Below are 16,634 nucleotides of genomic sequence, written 5' to 3' on the forward strand. Positions count from 1 at the left end.
TAAAAGAATGCGCCTTCTCATTTGTGCAGGGACCAGTTGAGCTGCCAAAGATCAGTGTAGCTCTGCTATAACTTTTGGCAAACAAAATTTAATTATGGTTATTTGACAAAGCTACAATTTCCTTCTAGCATGTGTTTCCAGCCCTCATGGAGCATGCCTTCTACTGTCAACTTGTTGTTGTTAGGGCTGTAAAGGTGGAAAGGGTCAAGTGAACAACAGTATTCTAGAAGCCAGCATATGGTGGTGATGTGCAAAGTGAATCCTGAGATAATAGGAGGTAATATGCTTACCTTCAGAGGAAGAAGTCCTGTGTCTTAAAAATTGTTTAAGAACACTTGTACAGCAACAGAGAGTGAGAGAGAAAGAAAGAAAGAAAGAAAGAAAGAGAAAGAAAGAAAGAGAAAGAAAGAAAGAAAGAGAAAGAAAGAAAGAAAGAAAGAAAGAAAGAAAGAAAGAAAGAAAGAAAGAAAGAAAGAAAGAAAGAAAGAAAGAAAGAAAGAAAGAAAGAAAGAAAGAAAGAAAGAAAGAAAGAAAGAAAGAAAGAAAGAGACATGCATAGAAGTCATTTGCTTTATTTCCTTATGTCAAACAATAATACATAAGAGAGGAGAGGTCAAATGAAAAACAGCCATCTACATTAAAATAAAGAAATTTCAGTCCTGAGATTGACAAAATGCAGGGTACAGACAAAATATCTACTGTGATCGTTGGGATGGAGGAGGGACAGTGGCAGTTTCAGCAAATTGAAGATGATGGTTATGGGGAGATTGCAGAACTGGAGAAGGTAAGCAATCACTGGGATGCTTGGCTGTAGGCACATTCAAAAGTTGAAAACCCCACAACTAAAGGATTTTACAGCTTTTTTTTCTTTTTTTTTCCTTTTTAATATTCAGACTTCTTATATCGAAATCTAAAGACTCGTATATTATTAAGAAAATGAAAGCAAGGTATTCTTTACATTTTTTCATCCTGAGGAGACAAAATCATTTTTAAACACAATACTGCAGGAGAACAATAAGAGAGATGCTTTATAGATTTCCCATTTCCATATATATTATTTTTCTCAAGGTTGCAGCCCCCTCAGACTTTGGCAGCATTGGTGCACTTGAGATCATCTGGGGAAAAAAAGCCCTGTTTATCCACAGGAACATTCAGAGAGCCTCACAAACAAAGTAAAAGGAATCAGGAGGAAAAAAAGCAAAATCCCCAGACTTTTGCGTTTAGATTGGATTTAACAATATAGCCATCGCATAAATCAGATGAATATTTGAAGGCCATAAGCTTTTTCGGCTGAACATACATGGTAGTGATGCTGAAGAAACAAAACACTGTAAGCTCTTGGAATGATGCCCTGCTGCCCTGCCTTTTAAGAAAAGGGCTCTGGGGCTGTGCCTTTGGGGAAAGATCCTGATTTATTTTAAATGTGCTGATTTTTACCCCATTGCGCATTTATTAAACTCCAAAAACTAAATCAAAATTCTACGGTGCTCTTATCTGACCCATCCAGTTCCATCCAATAGCCCTATAGAGATGTGCTCTAACTGTGAAGCAAAACACAGCAAATCTTAACAAATCTTGTGCAACACAGCTATAAGGCTTTTGGGTTAACTATACAGGCCTCCTAAAGACTATTAACTGAAATATTCTCTTGCTAGGTATGAGCCAAATGCTGAGGACCTCATGAATATATCCTCTTTTAGATGGTGAGAAGGGATGCTGGGAAGAACTCTGAGATGAGAGCCCCAGGAGCCCAAGGGCAGCCAGGGGACATGACTGAGGTTGACCAAGACGATGGGGAGAGTGGAGGGGATCCCCCCACCCAACCATCATCTGTAGGTTAGAGAAGCAGCGCCAAGACTCTACAGAGTGAGCAGCTGCCTTTTTTTCCCCTTCCACCCTCCCCTCTTGTCCCCTCTGTTCTGAGAGTGAAAGAGCTGACCCTGCTTTGAGCAGCCCGTCTGTTCCCCTTCCTTCTCAGCGGTATTTAAGGTGCATAATATGAGACCAGACCTTTACTCTGAGTAAAGGTCTTCAAGGACTTATTGGGATTTACTAAGGGGTTTTTAGAACCAGCATAAGTCAATTCTCCTCCACTTTACCCTCCAGCCATCCTTGTGAGTGTCTCATTGCCCTTGAAAACGTGTTAACAGTCAATAGCAGTCTGAAGATGCGGAGATAAGTTATGGATCTAAATGTCCTCATTCAGATGGTGGCGTTAGTGCGATTGATCATTTCCTGGACATTGGGTCAAAAAATATTTTTCTGATTATTAAAAAGTTTATTAGAAATGAGGATCTCACTGAGTGGAACTGAATAAACGGTGGCACAAAATGTCTTTGATAGAGGTGATTTCTTCAGAGCTTCAATCGGAACGTGAGACTGAGCCAAAGAGGGGAAGCTGAAAACAACACCAGGAACATGGCAATTATCCTGATTACTGATGCTTCAAGGCTTCTTTGACCCCAAAATCCCTCCCTGTATCTTTCTCTTTCTTTTCTTTCCTTTTTTTTTCCTTTTCCTGGAGATCTGTCACATTGCACGGGGCCTCTCAGCCAGGCAGGGAGCAAGCATGTATAATCCAACAGAAAACAAATCCCCTCGATCAAACACAGCCCAGCTTTTAAAGCAGGCCTCTGAGCCCAGGCGCCATGGTGCGGTACTGAGGCCCTCTGAGACGCTGTGGAGGCTGTGATTTAGCAACGACCCCCCCACCACCACCACCACCATCCAAACCCTGCTGTCCTCCCCTTCGACGCCAGCCAGCCAGTCCTAACCTTCAGTTTGTTTAAGCATTGCTGAACCCTGCTGGCCCTGGACAGGGGGAGGGTGGGCTTAGATAATGACATGCCATATGCCACTCTGCCTCTGCAGCTGAGTGAGCTGTGACTGGATCAGCTCAGGCACAAATCTATTTGAAATTTAATTCTATTATCCTAATATGGGCTAAGCGTCCATTGTCCAAATCAGGAATAGTAAAATGGACCAGATTTACAGGACTGAGATGCAGCCCATCAATAGGAGCTCATTCAACTGTTTAAAAGAACAGAGGGACAGACACTATGGAGCCGGCAGCCATAAGAAAAATGCTAAACCAATTTATTTAAATGAATGCTTTGAAATCAACAATTGTGCAAAATAATAAATTTGTGTGGTCTTCTTTGTCTTTAAATCAGTTAGCTTGGCTCAAAGTGGGCAGCTTCTGCTTACTTGTAGTACCCCATAGGAAATCCCTTGTTATTTGAAAAGGGTTTGATTTCAATCCTGTGATTGGATGAATACTCTCCTCAGGCAGTGTCCAGTAGCCAGGCGTCACCCAATATTCCCATTAGCAGAGAGGCCTGGTGCCTCAGACCTCAACTGGTGGGAAAGGCCAGACTCTAGAAACTCCACTGACTCATGGTCTCCTCTTCACTTCAACATCATGTGACAGGGTTTGATGCTTGGATGCAAAAGCCAAACGGAAAGGATTTAGGGACGGGATGTATCTGTAAATCTGTCAAAATATTTCTACAAGATAGAAAATATGCTGGAATCAGACTGTGACTGAAGCATTAGGCTGTTGAAACAACATGAAAAAAATCACTGGAATGTTAAGGAGGCTTACTGTGCAAATGTAAGTCAAGGGGATGAAATCTCTGTCAGCCGTCAATGGCAATTTCACCATTAGCTCAAAATCTAAGGCTCATAGTTAACATAGAGGAAGAGTTAGAAAGATCTATTTTATTTATGGAGTGGAAGTTACCAAACAAATACAAATTCCTGCATCTCGTTATTTTCTTTTTCCCCTTCTTCTTCTTTCTTTTCTTTTAAAACAAAATCCAGTTCATTTTCTGTATTCAAGGGACAATCAATGCTTTTTCCAGCTGCACTGTATCCCCTTTGTCTTTGGATGGCCAAAGTGTAAACTTTGAAAAGATGATCTGTTAAATGCACAGGGTTTTAATCACAAGTGAATCACGCTCTGTTGATCTGACAGAACCGCTGAAACAATTATCAAATGTCCCTCTGACTTCCAGAGGACAAATTTTAAGAAAAATAAGCACAGACTTCAAAGCCAAAACATGGCGTCTTAATATATTCTTAAAGAAATTTATTTTACACCTCAAAAAAAAAAAAAAAGGATAAGGATTGGGGATGTGGTACATTGGGAATGTATTGACAACTGTAGTTTACATTTTTTTGGTGTAAGCTCAGAGAAAAAATGTTAATACAGTCATAATAATTGCACTTCAATAAATCTAGACTGATGCCAGTATTTCCCCACAACAAAGCTCCTGCTCACTCTCTCACTCCAGTTAATAAATTCAATTTAGCACTGAAATTTGACTGACAAAGGAAATGCTAATTTAAGACCAGAGGACTGCTGCACTGATCCAATTTTTCTTTTTCACTTGAGTCCCACAAGGCAATAAAACATCGCAGTAATTTAAGTGCAGTACATTCAAGGGAATCTCACAGTCATAATAAATATTTCACTGCTCTGAATCATCAAGTTAAGACTGGCTCGGGCTAAATGCATCCCAACCAGGGGCTGAAATGGACGAGGAAAAGCAGTGAGCTTGGTCTCATTTCATCTGACACCAGAGGACAGGACATGATTGTTTTCATTTTGTTTTTGTTTCCAGGATCAGGTTTGGACAGTACCCCTGAATCTCAGTTCTTTTCACTGTTATCTATCATAATCACAATAGAGGGGACTGTAGTGCTGTAACTACACTAAGAAAGAGTCACACGTGAGATGTCGGTCTCTACTCTTAACTCCACAGAAAGTCTTAAACTTCCAATAAAAGGGAGCAAGATTTGTTGGTTATATCCTCTACATTATTCAGTTGTGTTTATGGGTCTGGGGAATCAGTCTGTCAGTCTTGTTGGTAAAAATCTTGTAATGACACTATAAAAACAAAGTCTGAGGATTTTGAAGAACACAAACTAAAATGCACACACGCACATGCACTCAGCCACACGCGCATTAACATACACGGAAGGTTATGTAGATAACCTGCCAATCACATTCTTCATTGTAACATTTCTTTTTCTTGTATTTTTTGCAACATTTTCTTTTTAAATAAGTATTTCAAGATTTATTGTAGATTCCAGTGTTGGTTAGGGAAAAAAAACGAGCTCTCCAAACAGGTTCTTACAGAACCAAAGCAGCAACTATGCCTCACGTCAGGACATAAGAGACTGCACATCAGCTTGAGGAGGAATTATTAAATCATAAAAACAAAAATGGAAAATAATAAAAGAAAAAAAAAACAAAAGAAAAACATTTGAGACACTTTTCCCCATAGCAGCCAATACACATAATATACCAACAAATATATCAAACAACGAAAAATAGGTTCAAGTTTTTCAAGTTTCTTAAATATATCATATCCAAGCTACCCAATTCCAAACTTCCAAGTTAACAAAATTCAAGCAGTGCAATTAATGTATCAATTATAACAGCAACAATAACTATTATTCTACTATCCTTTTCAATTCAACCTTATGATCCTTTTACATAACACCCAAGTACTGCTTACAATCTTACTCTTCTCATTTGTCAGTACATTTTTGTATGTGTATGTTTGTAATGTTAAAGAGTTTTGGATTTCAAAAGCAGCCCTAAACTTTGGCCCTTTAAGACCATTTCAGTGACAACCTACACAGTAGCTTCATCCGTAGTATTTGGAAGGGATATACAGGTGGATTTGCACTTCATGTCAAGCTATCATTTCCATCAAAACAAGTTTAAGAAAGTAAAAGAACAAAGAAAAAAAAAAGGAAAAAAATCAATCCAAAAATCCTATTGGCAAACCACACAATGGAACATCAGGAGAATCTTGAAATCCCTTTTCTTTCCCGCTGGCAATAACTACCGCCTCTTGTGTTTGGGATTCCCACAGCTTGCCTTGAAACAACCAAATCTAGGGTCACACATCACGGCAACTGCTCTTCTCTAAGATCCCACACTAGTTAAAGCAGTGGCACTCACAACAATTCTGTACCTCAAAAACATCTGTGTTCTTTAACTTTGATTTTCTTCAAAAATTCACAACTCTTGATTCTTTCCCTCCTCTAATTCCCCCTCTATCTGTAAACAGGGAGGCGGATGTGTGCATGCTGGTGGTCTAACAGACGTGGCACAGACACAGTCTCGTAGCCTTTGCCAAGCATCTGCTCCTTGATGCAGGGTGGGTGGATGTCATTGATCAGGTACTCCAGAGACTGCAAGCTGCTGCTCAGCACTGATGTGTTGCACAAGCTCTTGCTGGGCAGGCTGCAGCACAGACCTCCCCCGCTGTCTATGGCAGGGTGGTGATGATGATGGTAGTGGTGATGGTGGTGAGGGTAGCCCATCTCTCTGTGCCCCGTCACTGGCCCTCCCGTGGAGGTGCCCAAAAGCTCCTGGGGGTTGTAGCAGTCACTGTCAGGTGTCACCAGCACACTGTTCCAGGGTGGTGCAAAGTACTGACCCACTGAAAAATTTCCATGCATACCCACACAGTTCAAAGGAGAAGAGCTGACTTTTTCCATCCCCCCTCCCCCGCTGGCACTCGCTGTCAGGTGGTATGGTCTGGAGGATGAGGAGGACACTTGGGCTGCCATAATCCCACCCCCTGGAACACAAGTTTCGGGGGACTTGCTGATAGCGCCCCCTCCTCCACTGCCTCCACTATACATACGGAGCACAGCCTGCTGTTGTTGCTGCTGCTGTTGTTGTTGCTGTTGCTGCTTTTGCCAAAGAATGTAGTCCATACTGTCTGCGTACACCCCAGTCTTCATTGCCTCTGCATTTTGAACCGGTATCCCTGGCCCTGTGTACACCATGTTAGCTTGGGGACCCATTCCTACCATGTAGCCTCCACCTGAGGAGGTCGAAGAGATCCCCATGACGGCTGTGCCATGCTTGGATGGGCTGGAATTTATTGGTGCAGTGGCAGCCCCTTGACATACCTGCTGCAGAGCCTGGGCCTGGCAATGCTGGTTGATCTGATAGATGATGCTCTGGATGGAGGGAAGGTTGGACTGTGCAGGAAGGGACAGGCCTCGGCCCCCTGTTACAGGAATCACTGAGCCAGCTACAGTGACATTTGGGGGAACTGACAGTCCAGGACCTTCTGGAGGCTTTGAGGGCCCAGTGTGGTAAACCATTTGGCCATGACCACTCGCTAAAGTGCTGCTACTAGAGGGTGGGTACGGGGCAACAGCTATGTGGCCTGGAGAGAGCTTAGTCCGTCTGCCTTCCGAGTTCTTGAGAACACCTTTTGAAGAGATGAAAGCGGATGTTGATGATGAAGAAGATGATGTGGAGGCCTTGACAATGGCAAGGAGACCCTGGTAACCTCCAGTGTGGAGATGTGGGTAGGGACTGTAGCGTTGCCCTGTGGTGTCATATCCATTAACAGTTCGGTTAAGGTGCTTGTGCTGGGGAACCCTGATGTTGGTGGGGAAGATCTTGATAGAAAGGGGGCTGTTAGCCGTCTTCTGGGCGAAGGCATCAAGTTCTGCTGCAGTTGGGTAGCGAGGGGAATGTGTGGGCACCACCAGATCACCTGCAAGGCAAACAGAGAGAAATGGATGAGTGAAATGAAAAAAATCAGATATATAAAAGGTTTTATATAACATATAGCTTAGTTGTTGAATAGCACAACTGATCTGATGACTAATTAAGAAAAATATCAAAGCAGACAGTATGGGTTGTCACAAGAGAGATAAATTAATTAAGTGCAATAACCACTATTCAACTGGCAGCTGTTTTGTGACCACATTTAAAGGAGACTACAAGATGTCCGTGATTTGCGACTAGGTTTTATTTCTATAAAGGACTTGCAAAGAATCTTAAGAATGATTTAAGCTAAAAACTGTGTCTAAGTAGTTATTTATAAAACTTGACATTGATGTGGAAATTATCTTATCAGTACATGAAGTTTGACCTTCATATATATAGCTATTTGTTCTGCTTTTCCTTGTAGTTTAATGTCAGATAGTCTGATAATTAGTCAGTTCAGTTTCTCTTTGCTCCAATTTGACAATTTAGCCCACATAATAGACATAGCCTAGCTTAAGAATGCTCAAACATCAACAATTTATCTTCCAAAACAGGTCTCTATTTAGGTGCATGACTATTCATTATTAGGCTCCCATTAGTGGTGGCAGTATAAACTGGAGAAATCACAAGGTATAGGGAGTCAATTTAAATTGATTTGATGAGACAAATGACACAGGGGCTACATGGAGTGGATGCTCAACATATATTAAAAGTATGACTATCTTCTGAAATGATCTCGATATTACTTCCAAGTAAAGAGTACATTTTTACCAAATGGACCCAAAGTGAATATAAGCAGCAGACAATTCAGAACAACCCAAACAGAGTTTGATAACTGTAAATGAGGACTAGCATTCATTTATATTCCATCACTCCCCTCCTCGTTTTGAGTTTTCTTTCCATCTCATTTTCATACCCTCCTGTGGATGTACATCCCTAGACAAATGAATCTTTTTAAAAACTCATTCTGTCAAAGGCTGGTACCTTAGGCGCTGTTAAATCAGTGCATTGTGAAATTAATTCGGACTCTCTTTAGCATTGAATTGGGTTAGCCTTGGATACCAGGCAAAGAGGGAAGAAGGGGAGGGGATAAAAGCTTGTTTAATTGCAGTGGCACATTTGAGATTTGTAAGTGGTATCACTTACTGGGTCTTACCCTTGGCCACAGAATTTCCACATTTATTCAACCCAGGAGTATATGAGGAAGAAGGTTCTCACGAAAACCAATTAGATGTCAACAGGGAATCATTTGCCTGTTTAAGGTGAATATATCAGAAGTGAGCAGTATGAAGAATGATCAAGTTCTAATTTTTGTAAACTTGGTCAAGGATCTAATACCTCAATTGCAATTAATATGAGACAGAAACATTAAAAATGAACCAGAATTGTGGTTGCATTAAAATAATACCTTTTGTAATAAATGGCTTTTGTATGCATTCAATCTAAGTTATAATCTGCCTTTCTTTAACATGTACAAAATAGTACATATTGTAACAGAAAAAAGTCACTGTAACCATCAAAGATTTGGTCTTAAAGGTTTATGTAAATACTGTGTACCGTTTGTCACTCCATTCCCAAAATTCAATCCACTAGTGAAGGCGGTGAGTGAGACTGGCAGCGGCCTTCACTCAATGAAGCAATGCCTTGCCATTGTTGAGTTGAGATGGCAAACAGGAAAAATGCAATTTCTGAAAAGCCCAGTATGTGTCATTGTTTGGGGACTGGGCACGGAGGTGAGGGGCTGCGGTGAGATTGGACTTAAATGACATTATTCAGGCAATTTCATGGCTACTTACTTCAGCGTAACAAAAAGCGTGGGGTGCTGAGAAAAGAACTCAATTTACAAGCAATATATCAGCTGCCACAAATGACTTGCAACCTCTTCAAAAATGACATTTTGATGCAAAAGCTAACAAAACGCTTAAAAATTAACTGCCATAACTGTGCCGTCAGCAAATGTCCTGGCTACCTAAGGAGTCCGCAGGGTGCAGGCTGTGACTACGACTCAGTCCATTTCCTTTCCAATATAAAATCATTTTAAAGAGACTCCACAGCCAAGTAGTCACAATTCTCATTTCTTTGCTACCATTACAGATAGCATGGGGAGTTCATTTCAACAACCCTATGGGTCTCCAACTGCGAAAATGATTAAATCTACAAGATCCATATCATAAAAGAAATAAATTAGGAATTTAACAACAGGAGAGGAGAGACTGTGAAGACCCAAAGCCAAGTTTAGAGGCATACTGGTCCATTTTCACATCCTAAATCAGGAACACTATATTTCAAATTTAACTTTAAATTTGTAAAAACATGCTGGCATTAATGACAGAGTTAGGGTGCCATCCTAATGGGCTGCTATAAGCATGCCAGGCCAGTCTATCTGAGATCTAACCAACCTCACTGAGGCAAAGCCCTGCTTCCCTGGTGACAGCAGTGCCATTTGCTTTGATGTTCTGACTTGCAGTGGAAAACTGACAGAAGACTTATTTCATTTACTCAGAAGAAGAAAAAAAACCTTATTTCAAAGCGCATTGCTGGTCCACATGCAAATGGAATGGCAGTATGTTTTCTGATCTTCTTTACATGAGGGAAAAAAAATATCTTTGATCATCACATGGTCTAAATGAAGAAAGATACTTGGCTTTCAGGCATATCAAGGGCCTGTGCCCTGCCGCCCCTACAAGCCCCCAGCTGCAATATGCCCATCATTTCACCTAATTACTGCCACATGAGGAAAAAAAACTATAAAAACAGCCAGGAAATTCATTAAAGGGTGGCTAATTCTATTCCTTCTCACTGACTGAACCCTTATTTTCCATGCCTGAGCCTAAGTTTCTTCCGAGAGAGGAGACAGCCCTCTCCCTTCGTCTTTTCCCAGCTTGGCCCTTGTTTGTCAATAGGCAGAGCCTTTGGCACACCAACCTGGCATCAAAGGGCTTCACACTTCATAGGCCACAGGGATTAGAGGCCTTTCAGGCCTACAAAAACCATCTCAGCTCCACAAAGGCTTCCGGTTATTAGAACCCACAGGCATAAAGGAAGGAGAGCAGGAGGAGGAGGCAAATGAGCATCTGGATGCTTCTGATTCCAGCTTCCTCTTTAAAAGTTCCATGGTATAAATTTTGTAGCAAAGTTGATTACAGTAAGTATGGCCACAAACCAGAGCATATTTCACTCTCATACACAAGCTGCTATAGACACTGTTTTTGATGTGCAGAGCCTCCACATCTCTCTCCTCCAGAGCACAAGTCTATAAGTGAGGACATGGAGGTTAAAGGATGGAGTCCCTTTTTAGGCTGGCGCTCTGTGACTTATTGGTTTAGGCTGCAGTAGATCATAGCAATGAGCAGCAGCATACAGATGGTGCAGGCTGATAAACACCCTTCGAAGCAGCCAGCATTTGAGTGTGCCCTCAGCTCCTTGTAAGGTAGGGGGTTTCCTGCACCTGTGCACACTCTCAAGCGTGGTCGTGCATGCAAAAATAATGCATGAACACAGAAAAAAAAACAAACAGTCACATGCAAACACACACACACACACACACAAATCTGCATCTGCAGTTGTGTGTCTCATTTGCCATCAGTGGAGCATGTTGTTATCCTCTGCTCAGCGCTCTCTCAAGAAATGTAGGGCAGGGACAACAACAGGTGCCTGTGCGGGCGACAGCCTGCAATGCCTCCTGGGCTAAATGCTTCACACTCGCTTCATTTCAACATGCGACAGCCTTGTAAGGATTAATTATTTCCCCTGGGGATGGAAGAATATGCTTTTTTCCTTCCTGAGAGCAGGAGGCTATGTGCTCTCACATGCACATGAAACAGCTTACAGTAAATTAAAAGGGAGACCTGGGCTAGCACTGCTCTCACAATAAGTAAAGAAAAAACTTTCACATGAAAGGGATGTAAACAAACCAAGCATATGATTGTACTGCAATGGAGATTAGATAAAAGCTCAGGCAAACACATGCATTAGTTCTGAGAGATCACGCGCCAGGGAGCGGAGATGGCAGGGAGGCAATTAATGGGCTGACCTTCGTCCTTAATCACCCAGTGCCTGGCACACAATGCCCATGTGTCAGAGCAGCACATCTCTAAATGCCACCCCTCATTAGCACGATGCACATGGTGAGAGAGGCTATCTATGCAGTGTTACACTCTCCAGTGGTCAGACACAGATAGCAAAGCAAGGATTGGATAACATGGCAGCACAGGGCCGTACTGAGCAGCAATAGGCCAAGATATGATCTAGAAATCCCATTTTACTTGGAGGATGGGCACTCTCTTTTCTCTCCATTTTTGATTGGCATGAAACTCCCCAAGCGCAACGTCCTTGGTGTACCCGGTGATGTCACTGTGATTGCATGTGTGCCTGTGTGCATGCCTGCACGAGTGTGTGTGTATCTGTGTGCCTTTAGTGAAGGGGGTACCCAATTCTGAACACTCAATTAACACTCCTTTAATTAGCCAGCAGTACATTTTGAATTCTGATGAACTAATTTTCTTGGTGTGAGGGTGGAAGAAGCAGTGGAGGGGGGGAGGCCTGGTAGAGATGAGGTCCACTGGGTACAAAACAGCAATAAAGAGGGAACTGGTTAGATTAGACTGTAAAAAATCCATTAAATTCTGTGCACTTCTTCCAAGTGAGAGGTCAAATTGTGTTGATCACAAGAAGCAAAGGCAGACAGAGTATGAGAGCAGGGAGTTAGGTGAGGGGGGAAAGGAGGGGGCAGGGATATGGAGAAAAAAAGGATAGGAGATAGGGAGTCAGAGGCTGTGGAAGAGTGCACCACCAGAGGACCATGAGAATGCTTTGCATTTTAATTAGAGATTTAAATGAATAAGCAGTAGAAAAAGTCTGAGAGAGCTGCCTGAAATGCCCTTGCTCCCATTTATTAGTGTTCCAAGTGTTCTAAAATTATGAGCAGGATGGAGAAGTTTCTTCTTATTAGTGAAGGAAATGCTCTAAAACATCAAAACGCCCTCAGCGTTTTCTCCATCACCCCTGCAAGTCTGTATCCCTGCATAGAGCGTGCTTTGATCCCCTCTGACCACGTATACTGGTGAGCATGGGAGAAGAGTGCTTGTTTAGATGAAGGGGGAGGACCGTATGGTTGAGCTGCAATTAAGTTTTCACAGAGCAACGAGTGCGTAATACACATTAACTTTGGCAAACAAAACACAGCAGTCAGTGATGAGGTTAGGGAAAACAACAGGAGAGGAAATTACCAGAACGCTGAAAGAAAACAACAAATCGGTTTTAGTTCAGCTTCCACAACACTCACTGGGAGTCATTTCCCCTGAAAAGGACAGTCCCTGTTGAATGAGTCCTCTCTGCACTCATCATGTGGCTCTTTAACCTCCAACCAAACATATGTGCTGGGTGTCTTTTTGTTATTGGAAAATGCGTGAAAAACAGGATCCAGACAGTGTTCCAACTGTAGAATTTTAACCACAGAGCCAGCAGGATGTCCCCCATTTAAAACATTTCACTACTAATGAACAATTTGCAATTTACCTCACTGTAATGAAAGTGTTGCAATTAATAATGACTAAAACAGAATTCAAATTCTTCACATTGGAATCTCTGTGTGGAAAAAGTTTGACGTGTCAAGACAGGGCTGACTGAACAGCATTGTAACTTGAAGAAACCCTCGGCCTGTGGCTATTGTTTAACTCTTAGCAGATAGGATCAGAGTCTATAACATCCTCTCCCCACCTCCGTAAGCTGGCTGTAAAGGATGGGCAGGCAGTGGAAAGCCAGAGGCGGCTTCGCGTCCTGAACAATACCTGCTTTGTGCTAATGGAGGTGTCATCTGGCACAGGGCTGATTAGTCAGCGATTACAGCCAGGCCTCAATTGCCGTGACAACTGCTGCAAACACAATGGGCCCTGATAGAGCCAGCTGTTTGGTCCTCTGCAATTAACCCTGCATCCTACTCATCTCCGGCAGTGCGCTGCCTCTAATTGACTATTGGGCACACAAAGCAGGGCTGTCGGCCAGACCCCCTGGACATAGACCCCACCCCTCTGCCGAGGTAGAGATGATAATAATAGAGGCGTCCTGTGGACTCAGCCGCCAGTCAATCAAAGCTTCAGTGCCCCACAGGAGCTTCCTGAGGAGAAAAGGAGGAAGCACATGTAGGAGCCAGTGATCAACAGGGTACAGCAGCCTTGCAGGGGGCAGACATGTTGAATATGCCCTCAACCAAAGTACTAATCAATTCAAGTACACGTGAGGGAAAAGGAAACCCTGCTGCTCGCTTGATATCAGAAAAGCAATTTTTAGGAACATTCATCTCCCTCTGTTCATCTCGAGGTTGATTTTCTGTGCAACAACACAAGGAGGGAAAAAAATCAAGGCAATTATTTGTCAGGCCTTTACTATCTATAATTGCAAAGATAAAAATCAAACTGCAGCGATTTCTCCGAGGATAGAGCTGCCTCAATCCAGATACGGCTTGTGTCATCATAATCATCAAACAAATGCATATTGCAAGACAGGGGAAACAAAAACCTGCTCTCAACACATATCTTTCAAATTTCTTTACCATTGGTTGGGAATTTTTAATATAACTCTGTTCAGAGAAAAATACATATTTTGCAACACAACAAAACTTTTTACAGTTACTTTCATATCAGACATTTTAAAACAAGAAAATAATGCTTACAATAAAATAAACTACTATGAGGCCTAAAAAAACCGCAGTAATTAGACATCACTTTTTAACAGGGGGTGCCATTCTGCCTCCCATATTGGGCTTTTAACCTGCCAGCATGTTTCACAAATAGCAATGAGGATAATTAGAATGTTAAAGCAATCTGCACACTGATCCTTCACAGGCACGCAGATGTGGCACAGCGTCAAAAATGGATTTAATCATTAAAATAGATTTAAAAAGAAACTTGGACAAAACTCCCAACTCTAATCTTTCATTTCATTAAAGCCAATCTCATCCCAGATTTAATCTGTCTATTTTCTGCACAAGCAGATGGAAGAACTATCAAAGTGAGGGCCTAATTTGGGCTTCCTCCTCACAGACACTGCAGCATGAGGTCATTCAGTTGGCCTGCAGTGAAGCAGTACACGTGTGTGGTTAATAGAGTACACTGAGACCGAGATAAGGTCCACAGGTGCTGATAACACAAGGAGGGAGCAGCACAAAAATATGATCCATTTTCACTGTTTTTCTTGTACTGTTTTACATATGCGAATAATGATGGTGAGGGACAATGTGGCCAATCAAAACACCTAATTAGGTTTATGTAATAAAGGTTTCTACCCAAGAAATGTGAAATATTACACCACAAGGACACTGTCATGTTTACATTTTCTCGTTAGAATTTATCTCCTAAGCCAGATGTTACTGAATCAGCAATGAAAATTAATTAGCTGGTTTGATGTGGCAGCATCATGCTCCTTCCAGACAGACCTAGCTTTTTATGAGCTGTGGGGGAAATTACTAAGAACTGATTGATCCTGAAGGACTCCTCGGCACATATGGCCAGGCAGACAGATGCACACAAACACTGACAGATCCTGCTAATTCAAACATTTTACCCTCACGATAAACAGACATTCTTTATTTTAGCAACATCAGTAACAATTCTTCTTTGTGTTCCATGTATCTAAATAAGCTTACTGCAATCACCTGCCTACTTCAGACAGGTAAATAAATGTATGATTAAAGTCAGGTACATTACAGAGACAATATCTCAGACTGAGTTTTCAGACCTCTAAAATCCACCCTTTAACCAATAAAGCATTGGAATTACAAATAGCAGAAAATCCCAGATCTTTTTTCTGTTCTCTTCACCTCCTCTCTGTATTCCTTTGTGCTTGTCTCTTGCTTCACCCCCTTCTGTCTTTTCATCCCCCTCTCTGTCTCTTCTGTCTCCCTCTCTGAGTAAGTGAGTTTCATCTGGGGTGCTTGCTGGGCGAAATCACCTCAGGGCGAACACTTTATTATCTGTAGTCAAAGCGTCACCACAAATACCATTCTACACACACAAGTGTCACTTTCCATTTGTCTGCACTCGGGCTGCATTAGCAGAGCAGAGCCGGCCCAGAGCCCCATCTCAAACGCACCCAGCAGAAGAAAACTAACAGCGTGGGAAAGCACCCGTCCTGCATTCCTGCCCCATTAACACCACTGGCAGCACCAGGCCAGACCTAAAAGCCTGTCAGGAGATTAAAATATTATTATCAGCACTGACATCTGTAAACATATCTCATGAAAGGATGAAAATAAAGACATCTTTCATCAGACATCTCACAGTCTTGGTCTTTCTTGTTTAGTGCAAGAAATGCTAGCTTGCACAAAAGTGAACCAGACAGAGGAGATCACTGCTCGTGTTAATTACCAATGATCTGGCTGAGAGTCTGGCAAAAACAACACCAGTGTGCAATTTATGTCCTCTTTGGGCCACTAAGGAATGCAGGCCAGTAGCAGCCACGTCAGGCCTTTTGTAGGGCACCCGTGCACGAAACAAACACAGAAAGTGGGGCAACGTGTTTACCTCACGCCACTCACTGCACTTCATACACAAAACGGCCAAACAAAAAAAGAGCCGGCTCTATGTTTGTTCCCATGACAGTCCGGGGAAAAAAGGCATTCATAAAAACATATCAACCCTGAATATTTTACACGACCTCGTTTCAAGTTTTGCCAAGCTGTTTCCATTTGCAAAAATTCATGGGCCTGGATGGGCAGCATTGTAGATTATAAATGGGAAAAATATTCATTAAAAAAATTACTCTCTATTCAATTATCAGGTCCTGCCAAAGGCTTAGTGGAGTGCATGGCTCTGTGTAGATGAGGGGACGTAGCCCCTGGCTTGTGAGCTGTCTGTGATGAGCCAGCCCTCAGGCCTGACTAGGCCACCCTCATTGTGCATACAGCATGGTCTAGAAAGCCGAGCTTTATCAGCAAATACCCCAAGTCAGCACAAGCAGCGGGGTGGTTATGCGTTGCGACTGGCACACCAGCCGATATTGTCATGTGCGATTAGGCCTGTGCTCATGAGCCTGTGAACTCATTCCTGTGGCATCAAAGTCAAGCCACCTCTTACTCTTCTCCATTTATATTCCTGCCTCTCTG

General features: G+C 42.3%; 2 protein-coding genes across 4 annotated transcripts in view; one reads left to right on the plus strand and one right to left on the minus strand.

The window, feature by feature from the left end:
- git2a (G protein-coupled receptor kinase interacting ArfGAP 2a) overlaps positions 1 to 16,634 on the plus strand; it is a 125,241-nt gene that overhangs the window by 39,062 nt on the left and 69,545 nt on the right. The gene's annotated exons all lie outside the window — the stretch shown is intronic.
- fam222aa (family with sequence similarity 222 member Aa) overlaps positions 557 to 16,634 on the minus strand; it is a 50,371-nt gene continuing 34,293 nt past the window's right edge. The window contains exon 3 of the mRNA XM_072387975.1: positions 557 to 7,538. Coding sequence (XP_072244076.1) covers positions 6,073 to 7,538 — 1,466 coding nt within the window. The 3' untranslated portion in view covers positions 557 to 6,072. The remainder of the gene's footprint in view (positions 7,539 to 16,634) is intronic.

Source organism: Leuresthes tenuis, unplaced genomic scaffold (assembly GCF_036924035.1).
Source record: "Leuresthes tenuis unplaced genomic scaffold, fLeuTen1.0.hap1 SCAF_6, whole genome shotgun sequence".
NCBI lineage: Eukaryota > Metazoa > Chordata > Actinopteri > Atheriniformes > Atherinopsidae > Leuresthes > Leuresthes tenuis.